We start from the raw sequence: 22,116 nt of genomic DNA, 5'->3' as shown, positions 1-22,116 counted from the left end.
TTAATTATAGAAAAGGTGTTTTTTTATGTAAAAAAATTGAAGAAAAGCTTCACTTTAGATTCAAATTGTTCATTTCAATGTGTCTTTTAATAGAAATTTAGCTGGAATATAAAGTGTTTCTCCAAAAAGTATAATGCTGTTCAGTTTTCTCTCTGTATCAGAATTTGAATTAAAAATAGCAAACACCAAACATGTGCATCCAAAGATTTGGATGTTGTAAACACTGGAGTATATATTAATATTTTAAGTGGACGATTAATATAAGGAGCCTCAAGGTTTTGGAAACAATTCAGTAAAATGAAAAGTTGCTTTTGGTGTCTAGAGCCAAGCTGATAAATTACAGTGTAAAAAATTAACAATGATTTTGGATCAAATAATATTATTTATGTTTGTTACAAATGGAAAACTGAACTACCTGTAAAATTATTATAGAATTATAGGTACACCAAACCAAGTTTGGCAAATACAGTGGATAGTGTTTAACAAGGAAGTATTCTTTTTCATTGTTGGTTAAGGGTCCTATAACTTGGGTCCGATTTGCTATTTCTCAATAGGTGAAAAGCTATTTTATTTCCAAGGATAATGGTGATTATTGGCAGCCCTCCCTTTACAAAGTAGACTTTAGTTTTAATGAAATATTATATAAATTTTCTATAAAGTAATAAATGTATTAGCCATATTTTCCCTTTTACTTATTTATTTTGTGATAGTGGAGATTGACGCCAGGGCCTTGCACATGCTAGGCAAGCACTCTACCATTAAGCTATGTCTCCCCTACCCACACTTTTAAATTTTTATTTTGAGACGAGGTCTTACTAAGTTGCCTATGCTGGCCTTGAACTTGCCATGTTTTGGTGTCTAACTGGACACTTCTTCTCAGTCTTTTGTCCTGGATCCTTCTCCTCTTTGTGATCTCTGATTATTGGAGTGCTCCAGGACTCAGTGTGTGAATGTCTTTTCTTTTCTCTATACTTTTTTCTCTATTGTGGTTAAAACAAACAAGCATAAAATTTGCTATCTTAACCATTTTAACTGCATGGTAATGTTAATTATGTGCATCTTGCTGTGCAGCCAATCTCTACAGCTCTTTCATCTTGCAGAACAGAAATGCTTTACTCTTTGAGCCACTCTCCTATTCCACCCTCTCTTCTCTCCATACTCTTCCTCTCTAGGTGTTTTCATCTAGTCTCCTGACTATAAATCATGTGTTTGTTACTTTGCTTTAGAATGTTTTTAGCTCCCCTCCTCCGTTACTTTACTTCCGTTTTGCACACTTTTTCTTATTGTCTTCCTTTCTGTTTCTATTATCCTTATTTAGAATATGTACCATTCATCAAATTCTTACATACCAAGCTTCATTGCTTTCCAGATTTTCATGTTCTCCCATCTTGAATCTTTATCAAGGTATGTTTATTTTTGTTTTCTCAAGTTTCTCTCCTCAGATGGTTTCTATGAGTAGTGTTGTATTGAAGATCTTTGTTACCTTCAAGCATCTTTTTGCTATCCTTTACAAAAAAAGAGGTAGATTGGCTGGGAATGGAGGTTATTTCTGCAAATGTAAGAAGTGGTGACACATGCTTGTAGTCCCAGCTATCTGGGAGGCTGAGGCAGGAGGATTGCTTGAGCCTACATGTTTTTTTTTTTGTTGTTGTTGTTTGTTTGTTTTTAATATTTATTTTTTAGTTGTAGTTGACACAGTCCCTTTTTATTTATTTATTTTTATGTGGTGCCGAAGATCGAACCCACGATGTTGCACATGCTAGGTGAGTGCTCTACCTCTGAGCCACAACCCCAGCCCTTTGAGCCTACGTGTTTTAGACTAGCCTGTGCAACATAATGAGACCCCCATCTAGAAAATTAACAGGAGGGAGAAAAAAAGGAAGAATAAAGAAGAGAAAGTTCTTCAAAATAATAGGAATTAAAACTCAGTTTGTCGATAGGTTTAGTATGTATACCGTAACATATAATTAGATATTTAACTTATGCCAAAAGATGCTGACACTTGTTTTTTTTTTTTTGCACCTTCACACAGCATTCTTCTAATCTCTATGAAATACCAATGGTGAAGATTAAGAATTGAAATGAAAGTGACCACAACACTCAGAGCAACCAATAGATCTTTATTGCAGCAGTGCAACAAAGGAGAAAAGAAAGAGAGAGAGAGAGAAGAAAGAGAGCAAGAGAGAGAGACAGAGCAAGAGAGAGAGACAGAGCAAGAGAGAGAGGGGCCTGGCAGGAGGGAGTTTTTATAGCCCAAATCTAATGAGGCCTCTGGGTCTGCAAGCTGCCTTTTTGGCACAAGGGTGGGGTTAAGTGTTCAGCCTTGGGGGGGTGGGTTGAGTGTTCAGCTTTGAAGTAAACAGGTGATAAAGGACCAGACACAGGGGGGTTTGGGTGCGTGGGCTATCCTGCAGCTAACATTTGTTCAGCCCGCCCTGCACCTAACAAGAATGAAGTGGGAAGTCATTTGTACCATCACTTGCCATTTTGTCACATTTTGAAGGGTCAGTGCCACTCTCCATGGGTAGGCCATGGGCATAGCACATCTGAAGCTGTAATACTACCACATAGCCACATGCCTTTGCCAGCTGGAAAATCATATAAAATCAGAACTGGCCCATGTTTCCTCTACATTTATAAACATCTCTTTCTAGCCTGGTCCTTAAGTATTTGTCAACATTTTATGGTAGTGTCTCAAAGAGTAGAGCATTTCTGTTCTGCAAGATGAAAAGAGCTGTAGAGATCTGCAAGATGCACATAATTAACATTACTGTGCAGTTAAAATGGTTAAGATGACAAATTTTATGTTTGTTTGTTTTAAGATGATTGGTTTGATAATTAAGAAATTAGGGACTGGGGTTGTAGCTCGGTGGTAGAGCACTTGCCTAGCACTTGGAGGCACTGGGTTCTCTCCTCAGCACCACATAAAAATAAATAAATAAAATAAAGATATTATGTTCATCTACAACTAAAAAAATATTTAAAAAACAAGAAATTAATTTTTTTTAAATTTTTTTTCAGGTGTATGGTGGCTGATGAAGTAAGTATTTTCACATCTTTTATAAAATTATACAACAAATTTTTAATGAACTCTATTTTCCATATTCACTATTCTCCTTTGGTTTTCCATGATTAATATGTGTTTATGTAGAAAGAGAGAGTGATGAGGGAGAAAGATATGCAGGGTGGTAGAAGAAGAAGAAAGAATGAGTATGTATTAGTGTGTTTGTGTGCCGGGGTGTGCCTGGGTGTGTATGTGTGTGTTTGCAAAGCATATATCTGGGAAATATGTTAATATTAGTCACCCCCAATTTTATATTGTTTCCTAGGATGCACAAATGTGTTTTGAAATGTAGCCACTCAAAAACTGAACTCTTCCTTTCATAGTACTGCTTGAGTAAAACCTGAATTTTAATTATTTTGTTCTAAAGGTTATTGTTAATTGTTTCCTATGAGTATTAAATAGTGCTAAAATCCATTTTATTTTCACTAAACACTTTTATACAATTAAATGGCATGTACTTATCTCATATATGTCCATTTTAATGTTTTCTCAGTGAAATTGAAGCTCTTGTTACATGAACTATGATACTCAAGTACTTTCTGAGAATATTATAGTATAAATCAAAGTAATTTTGATACCAGTTTGAGAAATGTATTGCTGTTTTCATGATGTTTTTAAGAAAAATAACAAAACATACTTTTCAAAATACATTAGAAATGAAAGAACAAGAAACTAACTAAAAAATAGAAGTGGAATCTAGTTTTTAATTCTTCTAATTATTGTGTTTTAATCTTAGTTAAATATAAACTCCCATCAATATCTCATCTCTACAGTCTCTTTTTCAGGAAGAAAATGAACAAGAATATTTGTGAATACTATGTAAAAAAGTTGATGTTGGGAAATTCTCTGTTCATGCTGATTTGTAATTACCTAACTTTTTAGTTTAGATTTTTCATTCTATTTAAACTAGATGTTATTACTAGAAAGTTAATCATAGCCTATGAAGGATTTGAGCAATATAATTGGAGAAACAAGACACAGACGTTTAGAAGCAATTAACAGAAATTTCTCTTTCAGAACAGCAGGAGTTTCAACAGGCTCTCCTTAATTAATTTTAAGAATCCAAAATGACTTCACAAGGCTTGTGTTTTTTAGTACTTGAATATGTTTTCATGAAAGAATGTAAATTCATTTTTCAAAACCTCTAAGCTAGTCACTCTAACCATTTTCTCTTACATAGTATCTATGTGTCAAATATGTATGTGATATATATGTATGTGTCTGTGAATATAATTTCAAAATAGTCCAGTTTTAGGGGAGGTACTGAGGAATGAAATTGACCAAATTATGTCACGTATGAATATATAACAACTAAGTCCACTATTATTTATAATTTTAATGCACCAATGCTATGTGTGTATATGTGTGTGTGTGTGTGTGCGCGCGCGCGCGTGTATGCCAGTTTTATGTCCAAAGAAAATATAAAAGTTAACACCATTATTGATGATCTTCACAAGTAAGTCATGAGGAAATTTTAGAAGTCTTGGTACATCATTGGTACCTTGGTCTTAACTTGATTTTCAGAGATTTGAATAAGCCTTTAGATTAAAGGCTTATAGATTACTATGGAATCTCTCATTAATTGAGAGAAACATTTGGTCAGCACCTTAATCCCTGTTAACATTTACATAATTCTCCAACAAACCCCTCTTCTCCTCAGTGAACATTATACTTGAGCATGCAGAGTTCTTGATGAATCCTTAGCCAGCATATCTTCATTATATTGATTGCTTTTCATCACTTTTTATCATAGCATCTTTCACATGTTGAATTATTTGTCATCTTTCAAAACCTTATTTTTTACTTTAATAAGTTTAAAAGAGCCCTTTAATAGTTCCACAATTGCATTTCTCATAATGATTTTCACTAGGATTTTAAAGACTGATTCTTTGCCACCTAAGGGACTTAACAGGGTTTGTGATGTTAAATTCTATTAATAATATTAGTTAAGAAAACTTTCTCACCTTTACACATGAGTATGAAAAGCAGGCTATAGAAATTAACAGTCTAAGATCACAATTCTTTACCACTAATATTCTCTATTAGTGATAGAATTGAAATGCAGTTTTTTGGGGAATATTACTGAGTTGCTGTAGATGAAAGTAAATCAAAAGTGCAGAAGTAGAAAGAACATGTGTATGTGTAAATTATATGAACTCTAGTTTGACCTTCATTTTATTTCCTATACTGTTCTCCTTTTGCTTTTATCATAAAATGTTATGAAGTTAAAGAAGGAAATACAGACTGTAATTTGAAGGTCAACCACTTTTTGATTGTTAAATTCAAAAATATATTTTGATAATGATGAGTATTTGACTCATCAAATAGCTGGGAGCCTTAGGAGAGCAATTTTACATCTGTATTATCGAACCTACTTTTTTTTAGATGCTTGAATACCCACTTGGAGTATAGTGTAATTTAACTGTCTGCTGTGATGTTTCTTCCCTAGATTTAGAAACACATGACTTCCTTCACTGGTGTTACCCACCTCTTAGTATCTTTCCACTATTATCTTTTTTTTTTTAATGTTTAGTCTTTGGAGGACTATATAATCCACCTTCTTGATGTATATAAGATAGTCATTAGTTTAAAATTGAAATGATTTAATTTGTTTAATTGTGTGATCATGTGTTTCAGTTATAAAACTACTTCTGATAAGCAACAATGCTGCAACATTTAATAAAATGAACTTTTTAAACTTAGCTTAAACTCTTTTAATTATTTCTTTTTTTCCCTTCTCTTATTTTAACACAATTGTTCTTTCAAGGACTGTATAGTGAATATACAGAAACACTTATGAATTTGCATTCCATAAATAATAGATTCAGACAACAGTCTATAGTCAGGATTTTGCAGCATTATATTATACATTTTTTTTTTTGTACCAGGGATTGAACTAAAGGGTACTTGACTGCTGAACCACATCCCCAGCCCTATTTTATATTTTATTTAGAGACAGGGTCTCACTTAGTGTCTCACTTTTGCTGAGGGTGGTTTTGAACTTGCAATTCTCCTGTCTCAGCCTCCCAAGCCGCTGGGATTATAGGTGTGCGCCACCATGCCCAGCTTCACGTTGTTTTTTTTTTTTTTTTTTTTGTGTGTGTGTGTGTGTGGTGTTGGGGATTGAACCCAGGGCCTTGTACACGAGAGGCAAATATTCTACCAACTGAGTTATATCCTCAGCCCTATACATTATTTTTTAATAATTATTTTTAAGCACTGTCCTTGTTTTTCATTTGAGAATTATTTAAAATGTTCATTCACACATAGATAATGTAAACATGAAAAAGTTTCACATTAACACAAACCAGGTAATTCAGTTGGCTGGTATCTGAGGAAAAGTACTAAACCTACATATTTTCTTTTTTTTAAATTAATTTTTTTAAAAATAAATGACAGCGGAATGCATTACAATTCTTGTTACACATGTAGAGCACAATTTTTCACATCTCTGGTTGTATATAAAGTATGTTCACATCAATTCATGTCTTCATACATGTACTTTGGATAATGATGTCCATCACATTCCACCATCCTTGCTAACCCCCTGTCCCTCCCACACCTCTGCTAGAGTTTGTCTATTCCTCCCATGCTCCCCCTCCCTACCCCACTATGAGGCAGTCACCTTATATCAGAGAAAACATTCGGCATTTGTTTTTTGGGGATTGGCTAACTTCATTTAGCACTATCTTCTCCAGCGCCATCCAGTTGAGTTTGAAAAACTTTATCAGATTTCTTTGCAGACAGAAATCTGCAGGTATCTGGAAATGCTGAAAGAACCCCTTGGGAAGGTTCTTTCTGCCCAGAAAACTTTAAAATTGAAATGGTGATTTAGACTCTCCCAATATTAACTTTATAGTTGTGAGGACTAAGAAATTAAATTTAACATGAAGTTTTAGTTTTCCTTTTATATGAGCCTACCCGTGTTTGACAAAGCAAGCTAAGATTGCAATTTTTATTTTATTGTCTTCTATAGTTCCTAGTTTTCTTTCCTCCTGCCCTAGTTGAATTTAACATGCTCTTCTTTTTGCTCTTTCTGTTTCCAATTCATAACTCTTCATTTCAGCCCACGTTTTCTGAATGAATGAATAAGTGAAATAACTGATTAAATAGTTTATACTTAAATCTCACATGGCATGATCTGTCCTAGTGCTTTACATGTATTATTTAATCCCCATCACAACCTGTGGGTTTGTGTTATTATTATTATTATTTGTTCTCTTTTTACATATGAAAACTGAGGGATAGTAAATTAAGTAGATTGCCCAAGAATATCCATCTAAAATAGCCTGGGACCTGGTATTTGACCTGAAGTAATCTAGTACCCAGGTCTATCAGTGACTTTTTACTTATTTATTTTATTTTTTTGCTATTGGGGATTGAATGCAGCAGTGCTTAACCACTGAGCCCCATCCCCTTCCCTTTTTTAATATTTTATTTAGAGACACGGTCTCTATAAATTGCTGAGGCTCTTTGAACTTCATCTTCCTGCCTCAGCCCAGCATGTTTACTGTTATATATAAAGTTTCAGGGTACCAGACTTTACTTATTTTCTTTTCTTTTTTATTTTAATTTTATTTTTTACAATAGTAGGGATTGAACTCAGGGGTGCTCTGCCACTGAGCTATATCCCCAACCCTTTTTTATTTTTGTTTTCAGATAGGGAGTCACCACTAAGTTGCCAAGGCTGGCCATAAATTTGGAATCCTCCTGCTTCAGTCTCCCAGATTGCTGAGATTACAGGTACCCAGCTTGTTTTAACATATTTTTTTACTTTTAGCATTATACTGTGCTTCAGATGCATCTCATATGTATTCGACCCCAGTTCTAAAATCAGTTATTTCTCCAAGAAAATTAATTTGTTTTATTGAAGAATGATGCTAGAATGAGGATCCGGGCACTGCATGTGCTCATTTTTACTGAGGCATCTTTCCTTCTAGGTTCTGTTAGCTGACAGAAAAGGAGATAAATGTATGTATATGAACTTTCATATATTTATACTCAGATATTTGTAAATATTTGTATCCATAACTATCTGTAGCTCCAATAAAGTTAAGTATGAGTTTATACTGATATTCCAACTCGAATCCATTACCACATTGATTTTTCTTGCCTCTTCCACTTGCTTGTCTGTAATTCCCCATTCAAACAATGAGAACCTTGACTCCCACTATTTGCCACCATTAATTATTTCAGTTCCATTGTACATGTATGGTAGTTAAATGGTTGACCTGTGTCCTTATGTGAGATAATTTTATTATCTAGAGTACAGTGCTTTATCAGATGATTATACAGAATAGTTTTAATGTCCTACACAATCCTATGTTTTTCTCTTAATTCCCATTGGACCTGAACCTTGGCAACCACTGATATATTAGTCACTCAAGCATCATCAATCCTAATTATAATTAATGATTCTAATTTTATGACAATAGAGTTTTTCATGGTGGTTCTATTCATTTAGTAATATTCATTAAAGTGACCTCCATGCCTTTTTGTAGCTTGATAACTTATTCTTTTTATCATTGACTAACACTGCATTACATGGATATACCACAATTTGTTTTTCTGTTCACCAAGGTGAAGCAACATCTTGATGACTCCCAGTTTTTGACCATTATGAATAAAAACTTGAGCTTTTTGTGTGGACACAAATTTCCCAGTCAGTTAGGTAAATATCTAGGAGTACCATTGCTGTACTATATGTTATATTAGTATTCTAGAAGCACCCTAAGAAAATACCACAAATTGATGGCCTAAAAAGTTTTTGTTGTTGTTGTTGTTTCTATTACAATTCTGGAGGCTAAAATTTTGAAATAACTGTTCAGCAGGGTTGGTTTCTTCTAAGAATTCTGAGGAATAATCTGACACCTTTCTTCTAGTTTTCAGTGAGGGCCAACAATTCTTGACAGTCTTTGGCTTGCAGATACATCACTTCATATTCACTCATATTCCCCCTACCTCCACAAAGACTATTCATTTCCAGAATTACTTAGGTCAGTACCTAAGTAATTGTGTGTGTGTGTGTGTGTGTGTGTGTGTGTCTGTCTGTCTGTCTGTCAGTCTTTTATTAGGACACTAATCCAAATGAATTTAAGGCTTACTCTCCTCTGCTATGACCTCATGATGATTAATTAATTTATATCTGCAGTGAATTTATTTCCAACTAAGTTCATATCCTGAGGTACTAGAGGCTAGGATTTCAACATATCTTTTGAGACAGAGCATCAAATTCAACTCACAATCTGTGGTATGGCTGTTTACTTTTGTTAGTTAACTATCAAAACTGTCTTGCATATTGGCTATACAATTTTGTGTTCCCACTAGCACTGAATGTGAATTCCTCTTGCTTTGCATCCTCACAAGCAGTTGGTATTATAGTTTGTATGTGAGGTGTCCCACCCAAAAGCTCACCTGTGAGACAATGCAAGAAGGTTCAGAGGAGAAATGACTGGGTATAGCCTTAATGTAATCCGTGAGTTAATCACTGATTGAAGTGGTAGGATGTGGCTTAGAGGAGTTGGGAATTGGGTGGCTTTGGGATAAATTTATACCTGGAGAGTGGAGTTTCTTTTTCTGCTTCCTGATCACTGTGATGTGAGCCACTTCCCTCTGCCACACTCTTCTGCCATGATGTTCAGCCTCACCTTGAGCCCTGAAGAATGGAGCCAGCCTTCTATGGACCTCTGAAACCCTGAGCCCTCAAATAAACTTTTTCTCCCCTATAGTTGTTCTGGTCAGATTCTTTAGTCACAACAGCAAAACAGTTGATATTGTCATTTTTCTTTTAGCTATTCTCACAAATGTGTAGCAGTATCTTATTGTTGTTTTAATTTACAATTCCCTAATATCTTTTCATATACTCATGTGTCATCTGTATATTTTCTTTGATAAGTCTCTGTTTTAGCTCTTTGCCTTTTGTGTGTATGTATGTGTTTTATTGGATTGTTTCTTTTTTTTTTTTTGCTGTTGAATTTTGAGAATTCTAGCTTTTCTCCTGTTATCTTCTAAGAGTTTGTTTCACATTTTACATTAGTCCTGTCATCCATTTTAAGTTAATATTTGTGAAAATTGTTACATTTATATCTAATATTTTTTCCTGATAGATACCCTGTTTTCCAGTGCTGAAGCACCAATTGTAAAAAAGATTATCTTTTCTCTGTGGTCTTCCTTTGTTGAAGATCAGTGGCCATATTTCTGTGACAATACCACACTGTCTTGATTACTATAGCCTTATAGTAAGTCTTGAAATTGTGTAGTATTCATTCTCCAACTTTCTTCTTCAGTATCATATTCGCTATCCTAGGTCCTTTTTTACTTTCCTTACAAACTTTAGAATTATTTGTTATTGGTATTTGCATTGGGGTATTACATTCAGTTTAAAGATCAAGTTGTGAAGAATTGAAATATTTTTTTAATTTTTTTTCTAATTAGTTATGACAGCAGATTGCATTTTATTTCATTGTATACAAATGGAGCAAACTTTTCATTTCTCTGTTTGTACACGATGTAGAGTCACACCATTCGTGCAATCATACATGTACCTAGGGTAATGATGTCCTTCTCATTCCACCATCTTCCCCCCCCCNTGCAATCATACATGTACATAGGATAATAATGTTTGTCCCATTCCACCATCCTTCTAACCCCCACACCACCTCACTTCCCCCCACTCCTCTTTGCCCAATCCAAAGTTCCTCCATTCTTCCCATACCCTCTTCCCCCATTATGGATCAGCATCCACTTATCAGAGAGAACATTTGGCCTTTGGTTTTGGGGGATTGGCTTACTTCACTTAGCATGATATTTTCTAACTCCATCTATTTACCTGCAAATGCCATAATTTCATTCTTCTTTATATACCACATTTTCTTTATCTATTCATCTATTGAAGGATACCTAGGTTGGTTCCATAGTTTAGCTATTGTGAAGTGAGCTGCTATAAACATTGATGTGACTGTTTAACTATAATATGCTGATTTTAAGTCCTTTGGGTATAGTCCAAGGAATAGGATAGCTGGATCAAATGGTAGTTCCATTTTTCTAAGGCATCGCCAACTGCTTTCCAGAGTGGTTGTACCAATTTGCAGTCCCACCAGCAACATATGAATGTACCTTTTCCCCCTCATCCTCTCCAACAGTTACTGTTGCTTGTGTTCTTGATAACTGCCATTCTGAGTGGCATTTACATTAGTCCTGTCATCCATTTTTGATTTGCATTTCTCTAATTACTACAGATGTTGAACATTTTTTTCATATATTTGTTGATTGATTGCATTTCTTCTTCTGAGAAGTGTCTGTTTATTTCTTTGCCCATTTGTTGACTGGGTTATTTGGTTTTTTGGTGTTAATTTTTTTGAGTTCTTTATATATCCTAGAAATTAGTTCTGTATCTGATGTGTGTGTAGTAAAGATATTCTCCCACACTGTGAGCTCTCTCTTCATGTTATTGATTGTTTCCTTTGCTGAGAAGAAGCTTTTTAGTTTAAATCTATCCCATTTATTGTTTCTTGATTTTATTTCTTGCACTTTAGGAGTCTGGTTAAGGAAGTCAGGACCTAAACCAACATGATGAAGTTTTGGGCCTAATTAGTTATACATGACAACAGAATTGAAATCTTATATTTAGTCTTTGGTCCACGAACACAGTTTAACTTTTAATTTATGTAGAACTTTCACTTCTTTTTTATCATTAGGTTTCTTCATATATGTCCTGTGCCTCTATTGTTAAATTTATACCTATGTATTTCATTTTGGGGAGTACTGTTATTATAATTTTTAGCATGATATTTTCCAACTCCATCCATTTACCTGCAAAAGCCATAATTTCATTTTTCTTTATATACCACATTTTCTTTATCTATTCATCTATTGAAGGATACCTAGGTTGGTACCACAGTTTAGCTAGGAAGGAAGGAAAAAGAAAGGGAGATAGAGAAAAAGAGAAGACTCTTTGTGTCTTATTGATTTGTTGTTTTTGTTGTTGAGTTGAAACCGTGTGTAGTAATTAAGAAAGATTCACATTATTTTTTTCACAATGAGTATTGCATCTTAGCCTGTGCCTTTATAGTAGTAGTTCCAAGATTTGTTTTAAAGATTCTTTAAGATTATCTGTTGTAGGTAATCATTATCTGCAAATGGACAATTCTTCCTTTATAATATGTAGATCTTTTATTTCTTGTCTAGAAAATAAAGTTGTCTAGGTCTTCTAGTTCAGTGCTGTATAGGAGTGATGAGAAAAGACATGCCTGCCTTATTCCTAGTCTTAGGGAGAAAGCCCCAACCCACACCCTTTCTAAGCATTATCTAAATATTTATTTTTTATTATATGTTATATATATATGACAGTAGAGTGTATTTTGACATATACATATATGGAGTATAATGTATTCTAATTAGGATCCTATTCTTGTGGTTGTACATGATGTGGAGTTTCACTGGTGGTGTATTCATATATGAACATAGCACAGTTATTTCCGATTCATTCTACTGTCTTTCCTATTTCCATTCCCCATCCGTTCCATTTATTATCTTTTGTTTAATCTGAGAATCTTTTAAACCCCAGCCCTTTTAATTCTGAGACAGAGTCTTGCTAAATTGCCCGAGCTAGAGACTCAAACTTGTAATCCTCCTGTCTCAGCTTCATGAGTTACTGAGTTTACAGGCTTACCACTGTGCCCAGCTCAATCTGAAAATTTTTATCTTGAATGCTATTTCTGACGTAATATTTTATTTGAAAAATGTTTATGTTACTTTGAGAAAGCTTAAGAACTGCTCTTTTTTAGATTATTAGATTTTTTTTGTGTTCTCTTTTTGTATATTACAGTGAGATAAGTCATGTACTTTTCTTAAGCTTTATCTAATTTTACTCATCAGTGACCTAAAAGTGTTCCGAAGAATGATTCAATCTTTGGCATTTTGTGCAAATTCTAATCTTCTCATCTTCTTTCAAACTCTTTAAAGCTGATTTAGAAAATTAAAACTAGAATATATTTTTTAATAATGATAAGATTTTACTGTATTTTGAAATTTTATGTATTTAAGCCTATGAGAAATGAAATATTTCTAGAGAGTCAAAGATTTTAGGACAGCCAAGCATTCAAAAGAAAATTTTTTAACTATAAAGATTTTGTAGGAAATATTTTTTCAATATTTCTGCTTCTTTCAACATTATACTCTGAGCATAATTTAACCTTTTTTGTTGCCTTGTTTAACAGAGAAGGTCAACTACTGAGATAAATGAGGCTCTTTATATTATTAATATCTTAAACTGTTTTAAGGTATGTGTCTACTCTTCATTTTTGCAACTCCAGAGCCTTTTTCTTCCCAGGCCTAAGTGAGTTGCCAGCCAAAATAAAATGGCTCTTTTTTTTTCTACTTTTACTATTGTTGATCCTGAGGCTATTAATGATAAACAATTTTACAATAGATAAGTGAACAAATACTATCTGCTGAATATGCTCATCACTTTTCAATACATTTTTGTTTGAAATCTATATTTTAGGTTATTTTATAATATATCAATAGCTCAGAGATTAAGTTAGTTATCTTACTTTTTTGTTTCAACATTAAATCCTAGCATTTATAACTTAATTTATTCCAACATTTTCATGATATTTTGTTATTTACTCTAACTTCTTAGTTAACTATAAGTTTAATGAAATATTTGTACTATTTTTAATATCACTAGTATCTCATTAAAATAAAATCAAGGGACTAGGGTTGTGGCTCAGTGGTAGAGCGCTCACCTCACACGTGTGAAGACCCTGGGTTCGATCCTCAGCACCACATAAAAGTAAATAAATAAAACAAAGGTTAAAATAAAAACCCTAATTTAATTTCTTTTATTTATTGCTATAGTCATTATTGATTGCAAGTAACATTTATTTTTATTCCTAACCCAACTTAAAATTTATTTCTGAGGAAAAATTTTTTAGATAATATTTTCATTAAATAATATTAGATAATATTTTCGTTAAATTTTCTTGAAGTCCAGATACATTTTCTTTAGTCATCTGGTTTTACAAAACTAGAATCAATTTTTTTAATTTGACATGGCTAATATTCAATAAATTAGAACTGTGACTAGCATATAATGACCTTATAATTTTGACATATCTCATTACTTTTTATAGATTAAATTTGAACTCGTTAAGTAATAATTGATGGATTCTGCAATTTTGAGCCTATTCTGTACATAGATTAAGAAATTTTATACCATTATTAATTCTACTAGAAGACAGTGAAGAGAAAGAACAGAGAAATTATTCAATAATATCTTTAGTCATAGTGGGAAAACAAAGAGATATCCCTATCCAGTAAAAATATCAGAAAACAAATATATCTCCCTTGCTTTAATTCTACCCTAGAGTTCATGATGACATTGTATTATAGGAAAAATTAGGCTTAACTATCTCTAATACAGAAGTAACCTATATAAACTCTATCCTAGAGAAGAGAATTGTATAGTTAGGACCCAGGAAATAGGACAGTTTCTTTTTAGACAAAAAGATTGTCTGTAAAAATACATATAACATTTAATTTTTAACTAGTAAGTACTTTAAACATATAAAAATTAATTTTTAACTATAAGTACTTTAAAAGCAACGATAATTTTCTGTTTCTTATTGCTTAATAGTCCTACTTTTTTTTCTGTATTACCTAAATAGCAACTTTTATTTTTAGTAGCCTTCCATGTCTTTTTCTTAGACTAGCAAAATTGATGTAACAACCTTATTTGCTTCACATTCTTGTTTCCATTTCTGTAGATAGTCCTTCAGCCTAATCTCAGGCTTTGGGGTCCTTTCTTTCTGTTTTATTCTTTAAAAAGTATCTACTAAACTCAATAGGATTTCATTTTGTTATCTTTGCCATTTTGGCAACTAGTAGAGGATGTAATTAACTAGCAGTTTCTTTTCTTGTTGCTTGTTTCCTTTTTCATTTTATATAACCATTTAAGCAAATTAATTCTTAGTTATCTTTCTAAAAAACTTTTTTTTGTTTTATTTGCTTGTTTGTTTCTTACCAAGCTTTCCTTTTTATTTCCTTGGTGATATGTATATAATAACCATTTTTAAATAGCCTCATTTCTGAAACTAAGTAGGGAATCTCTGACATTGCTTAATTAACATTTTTTAAAAATACTGAATTGAAATGTAGAGTTTGTTCTCATGGTTCTAAAGTGATTGTTATGTGTCAATGCATAAATTGACAGATTAATCCAAGTAATTGTTCAACTGAAGCATTCTAGTAACCTTGCAAAAATTATATCTCTGGAACTGTTGATTGATTTCCTTTAGATTGATTTGCATTTGATTGCTTGTTTTGAAAGCAGAAATAATTTTTCTTTTGTTACAAATAAGTAGTGGCTTATTTATTTACTTCACTGTAATTGTTATATGTCATTATATACCTACTGAAAATATTATTTTAATATACTTATCTGAATTTCAACATAAGACTAATTGTGATTTCAAATTATACTGTTGCCACATTAAAAAAAGGATATAAAGCATTGCACTGTAATTATGTACCTTGCTAAGCAAGAGATTTACTCATGATCTTTTATAAAATAGCTAGCTGAACTGATCTGTCAATGACAATAATCAGGTTTGCCAAATGCAAATTCTCACAGTATGCCTTTGTTTCCTAGACCTCATATTGATAAACTTTTGAAAGACCCTTTTATTTATATTTGTGAACAATTAATTCAGTTTCATTATAAACATAATTTGTATTTTTCATTCTCTTAAAAATGCATTATACTTCATTTCTTTATGTTCATTACATCTGAAAATTTCATTGATATAAATTATTTTGCATTTGTTAAGCAGTTAAGTTTAATCTTCGATGCTTAAATATATCACATTGATTAACTGCCTGAAATAATAGATAATCAAATGGATTTTTAAATTAGTTTTTCTTTCAGAGATTTTATCTCTAAAATTAGTCATTTTCTCTTAAATGGCAAATTCATCTAAATAGATTATGAAGTTAGAAGCCAAATTCTGCTGTTGGTATACTTTTTCTACATTCCGTATGGCAAGATAGAAATCACTGTGTATTTATTGTTGTTGTTGGTGTGTGGTACTGGGGATCGAATCCAGGGCACTCTGACACTGAATTAAGTATGTCATTTTTTTTTTTTTAGCCATGTCTTATGACTAAAATTAAATGTGAATATCACTAAAAATTTTGAGTTATAATAGAATGCTGCCTATGTTAGAGATATAAGTTAATTTTTAGAAAACACATTAAGCTATGTTCAGTAATTTCTAAATTTTGAAATTTACAATATTGAGATTGGTATTTTTTTATTGAGTGAAACTTTTCTCAAGAAACACATAAATGATTTTTATACAGTTTCCTACTTATGTCCTTTAAATGAGTAATATATAGTCTTCACATTGGTAAAATGAAAAATCCAAGTATTGAAAATCCTCAGTTGGAAAAGTAACTTACTCTGAGTCTTAACCTAATAATGAGTAGAAGTATTCAGGATAAAAGAAGAAAATGTTGGGACAAAAATCATGCAATGCTAGGCTTTTTCAGTTTTTACCTGTTCATTTTCCCATGTGGGTTTGACTGATATTTTTAAATTACTTCTTTCATTCTAAAGTATATGTATGTTTAACTTATGCACCTCTGTTTTTCGTTCCTTCTCCCATGTCCCTCTTCTTTTATCTCCAGCATCGGAAAACATCAGAAGACTGACTGTATAAGAAGCTGCAGTCTAGATGTTGACATAAAACACTAGTTTAAGGCCCAGAAATTTAGCCTGGTGTGGTGGTGCATGTCTGTAATTCTAGCAGCTTGGGAGGCTAAGGCAGGAAGATTGCAAGTTTGAAGCCAGCCCTTGCTACTTAATAAGGACCTAAGCAACTTAGCAAAATTCTATCTCAGAATTTAAAAATAAATAAATAAATAAAGACCGAGGATGTGGCTCATTGGTTTAGTGCCCCTTGGTTCAATCCCTAGTACCAAAACAAAAAACCCCAAAAATTTACTACTCCTTCAAAGAAGCTCCCCCTCCCTCGCCAACCTACCCTTTAGTGTACCCTGTTTCAGAATAATGTTTTAGAAATAGATACGTACACAGCATGAAAGACTTAATGAAAGCTCAAAAGTCTGAATTTCCTTCCCTAAAACTCCTTGAAGTTACTGCCTATAATGGCAAGACTAATAACCAACCAACCAACCCTCCCTCCCTTTTCCCCTCCCTCTCTACTTTCTCTCCAACCCTTTTTTCCTTTCTGTGTCTTTTTTATATCCTCAGTCATTATTAACTGGGTCAGATTTACTATTTTTCTTTTCAATATACTATTTTTCAAATTATTATTTACTGGTTGTGTTTATCAGTTTTTCATCATCATGACCCAAATATATGACAAGAACAACTTAGAGAAGGAAAAGTTTATTTGACTCACAGTTTGAGAAGTTTCCCAGCCATTTTTTTTTTTTTAAGTTTTTTATTTTGAGACAGGATCAATTGCTCAGGTTGGATTTGAATTCGTGATCCTCCTGCCTTAGTCTGCTGAGTTATTGGAATTACAGGGATGTGCCACTGCACCCAGCTTAAATTCTTTAGTTAATACTTAGGTATTACTAATATAAATACCATTTTTTCTCTGGATTCCTTTAGGTATCTTAGTATTTGATCACATTATTTGTAACAAATAGATTTTTTTTTAATACTTTTATCTTTCAGGGATGCAGATGTAGCTCAGTGCAGAGTACTTGCCTAGTGCCAAGTCCTGGGTTCAACCCCAAAACAGAAAGAAACAAAAAAACTAAACAATATTGTATCTAAATATATCTTTAATTTCTTTCTCTGGCTTTTAATATAAATGATAATGCTTTTTTTTTTTTTTCTCCATTAAGCATGGTATATCCTTTTGGGTTAAGATATAGACTTTTTTTCATATGGAGTTATTATCTTTTTTAGTAATTGTTCATGATCTAGGTCTTTTTATTCCATACATTTATTGATTCATTATAATTACACAAAATGGTGGAAATAATTGTTACATATTGGTGTATGCACCCAATTTGGCCATTGTCATTGTCCAGTATTTCCCCTTTCCCTTCCCCCTCCCTTTCCCTCCTCTGTTTGCTCTACTCTCCTGATCTCCCTTTAATAATATAGAGCTTTTTAAAATAATCAGGAATGAAAGTTAAATTTAAAGATTATTATTTGACATTCTTCCTTTGATCTATTAGTATCATGAATTATAGTAACAGATTTTCTGTTACTGTCTGTTCTTGGACTTAAACTCCTCTTAGTTATTATGTATTATTTTTTAAAAAAACATTTTTTAGTTGTTGATGGACCTTTATTTTATTTATTTATTTACATATTGTGCTGAGAATTGAACCCAGTGCCTCACACTGAGCTATAACTTCCGCCCCATTTATGTATTCTTTTAATGTTCTACTAAATTGACTTTTCTAAGAGTTTACTTAAAATGTCTATACCAGTACTCACACGGAAGATTGATCTTGATCCTTTTTGCTGCCTTTTATATTTGGTATCCATGTTATGTTGACTTTTAAAAATATTTTGTAAAGAATTTAGAAATATTTCTCTTTTGGCATTGTCTGAAATCGGTTATCATTTCTTCTTGACTACTCCTTTTGACGATTAGAATAGCTTTCTTGTCCTTTCTCTAAGCACAAGTGATAGTAGTTTGTAGAATGGTGACTTTCTTCTTTTCAGTTGTTTATTTGGAAGTTATTTTATCATTATAGGACAGTTGGAAGAACATGAATAATATAAAAAAATCCATATACCCTTTATTCAGATTCATGCAGCCTTTCTGTCCAATCTGGAACCTCTTTCCTGCTTCGCATTTGCTATCCTCCACATGGGCTTCTCTCTAAGCCCAGCTTTGGACTACAAAGCACAGCTCAATGTCTTGTCTTTAGAGAGAGAGAAATGTTTTCCTCCCATCCTGCTACTCTGCAACTCATCTCCTCTATAGCTTTACTTTTTCCCAGTGCATTCTCTACAGGAGAAAGCCTGCTCCAGCCAATGAGAACAAGGCAACCATGAGGGAAGTGTTACAGCAAATTTCCTAAATTTAGTCTCGAGTAAAGAGAGAGAAGATCAGACCTGGATGCATATACTTGTGGCCTTTTCCCTCTCTTATTTTCCCCTGAGATGGGAACACATTACTGAAACACATACATAGACACACAGTGTTCTAAAAACAAAAAAATACTGTTCACATATGCCATCTAAAACTCCCTAAAGAACAAGGAAATAGTTCTGCTAAAACATACACCACCACCCCTTAATAATAATAAATAAGAGAATATAGGATTTCAATTTGACATTTCCCTATATGGATTTCCTAGCTTAATTTCAATCCTAAAATTTTAAATCCACATATTTTTAGGGGTTTTCCAAAGGATCATCTTCTAGAACAAATGGGCCACCTATCTTTAAGAGAAGCCCACCTCATATTTCCACAACGAAAAGTTTTAAACTTTAAAACTGGAAACATTTTCAATTTCAAAAAATTCTCAATCAGCAGTATGTTCTATAATCTAGAGGCATAAAAATTGCTACTTTAAAAACAATCACAGTATATAAAATTGAAACAAATTCTGTGTTGGGATCATTGTTACTTTATTGCTCTTAATAATTTTATGGAATAAGACATTCAGAAAACATTAAATTATTCTTCTAAGTAAAATGGTAATTACTATTTTGAAAACATGGATAAATTGTACCCCTGAAGTTAGTATATTCTATGTAATTCTTATATAGACATCTGTGCTATTATTGATTCAAGGCTTTGGCTCTTAATAGTGATTTAGTCTTAATTGTGATGAAACACTGGAGGGTTCCACTTTAACAAATTCCATTGCAGTTAGAGCCAAGGGCTTTAAACCACCTATTGAGTGTAGTTATTTCTGTACATTAAAATTACTTGAAGTGTATTATTGCTTTTATAATAGACTGTTACGCTATTTTAAATTCTTCTCAACATATTGAAATTTAAGAAAATGTGTTAAAAGTTTATTTCCGAGGAAAAAGTAGTCCTAGACAATCATCTTCCTATTTGCAAATTTTGTCTATAATATGGTAGTTTATACTGTTTTTAATTTCTTTCCTTAATGGGAATGTGAGCTTACCTTATATACTTCTATCTTCTAGTATGGAACCATGTCCCTTTTTAGTTTGTCCCATCAAACTTTATCTACTGTTATATGATACCCTAAAAATGAATTACCAACAACAAATACCATACAAGTTGGTGACTAAATACTTTATGTTGATAAAAAATCTTTCTAATTTCTAGGAATTATCTCTTATCATTTAACTATGGGATCTTTTAACTAAAGAAATACTTAATTAAATGTTTAGAGTTGTTACCAAGAAAGATAGATTGATAAAAACATATGTAAAAGTAATTTTAGGTGAATTCTCTAATAATGAATGATATCATCTTCAGGTGGATTAAGAAATGGCCAGATTAAGAAATTAATTCTTTTCGATGATGCCAAGTTAACCAAATTCTGAGATTTTTCCCTCAAGCTAACAAGACTCAAGGAAATCTTTTCATAAGAGTCATAATGCCAGTTATAAGTATTGAAAAGTGATTTTCCCTGTGTTGTGGTCACCCTGAAGAGACAGAGAGGACCCTTTCACCCAAAATTTGGTTCCAGTGTCAAGAATGAGGATGCCACAGACACTGGGAGGTTATGAAAAAGTATATTTATTAATGGTGTAATAAGACTTTCTGGGGAGAGCAGATCAGGCTCCCAATCACATATGAAAATGCCTTGAAAGAACAAAGAAAGGAGACTGATTTGGTTTGTTATTAGGTTTACAGGGAGAAGTTAGAGTGAAGAGTCACACCATGTGGGCCAGGATTTACATAGTTTTCATTTCCTACCAGTGCCAAAGGAAGTAGCACCCACACTTTCTTATCAACTTGCTCAGAATTGGGGCAAAACTGGATAAGGGGCTTGAAGACATCAGCATTAAAAGTCCTACTTTTTATTGCATCCTTTTGGTTTTTTTTCTTCCATTGCTAAATCTATCAGAGAATGTTCATTTCTTTCTTCTTAAAACCATAGCATTGTGGTTAAAAACAGGCTGCTTTCATCTGTTTCTATCAGAAACTGTTCAGATTCCCCAAATGTTTACTGTGCCATTTAGACATGAAAATAAAACCTCAGAGGACAGGAAACTTGGGAGAAGAATCCCCCCAAATCTTCATACACATTACCCTGAAGTCATTGGCCATATCCTAAACTATACATACATCATAGGAATTTGGAATTGGAAGGACAAAGCACTAAATAGAAATGTCAGTGGTGCTAAGGAGACCAAGATCAGAACTGAACCTTGCTGAGGTTGAAAATTCTTGATAAGTACCCTGTTTGGGCTTCTCCTGATCTCCCAAGTAGCCACTTTCTAGAAATGAATACCAGGCCCTGGAAATAAGGGCACAATTGAAATAAACCTGCCTTTAAAAAGCTTTACACCAAGTATTGGGAGTGAGATATCTACTTGTACTCAGTCTACCTGCTAAAAGAAAGCTTAACCTAATTTCTTTTGGAGGAAAGTAATACCATCCAAGGTCTCTATAATTTTTTTCATTTGTGCTATCTGGAATTAAATAAGAAAATATGAGGGGTATTAGAAAGGACCAAAAGACTTTTACTTCCAAAATTCCATTTAATATATTTCTTTTTGGTGGTCTTTTATCTAGCAAAAGAACATTTTACACAGCAAATCCATACAATTTTCTTATTAATCTTTGAAATTTCATTGGTAAAATGTAACTTTACTTGAATGATTCTTTTTATTTTTTTTTATAATTTTTTTTTAAATTTTTTATTGTGGGTTGTTCAAAACATTACAAATTTCTTGACATATCATATTCCACACTTTGATTCAAGTGGGTTATGAACTCCCACCTTCCCCCCATACACAGATTGCAGAATCACATCAGTTACACATCCATTGATTTACATATTGCCATACTAGTGTCTGTTGTGCTCCGCTGCCTTTCCCATCCTCCCCCCTCCCCATCTCT

General features: G+C 32.9%; 1 protein-coding gene across 5 annotated transcripts in view; it reads left to right on the top strand.

The window, feature by feature from the left end:
* Zranb3 (zinc finger RANBP2-type containing 3) overlaps nucleotides 1-22,116 on the top strand; it is a 224,187-nt gene that overhangs the window by 84,521 nt on the left and 117,550 nt on the right. For all 5 annotated transcript variants that reach the window (XM_048812202.1, XM_048812201.1, XM_048812199.1 and 2 more), the window contains one exon: nucleotides 3,022-3,040. In XM_048812202.1, the coding sequence (XP_048668159.1) occupies nucleotides 3,022-3,040 (19 nt within the window). The remainder of the gene's footprint in view (nucleotides 1-3,021; nucleotides 3,041-22,116) is intronic.

Source organism: Marmota marmota, unplaced genomic scaffold, assembly GCF_001458135.2.
Source record: "Marmota marmota marmota unplaced genomic scaffold, marMar, whole genome shotgun sequence".
In the NCBI taxonomy this organism is placed as follows: domain Eukaryota; kingdom Metazoa; phylum Chordata; class Mammalia; order Rodentia; family Sciuridae; genus Marmota; species Marmota marmota.
The sequence above is the reverse complement of the archived record's forward strand: the minus strand, read 5'-3'. Positions and strand labels throughout refer to the sequence as shown.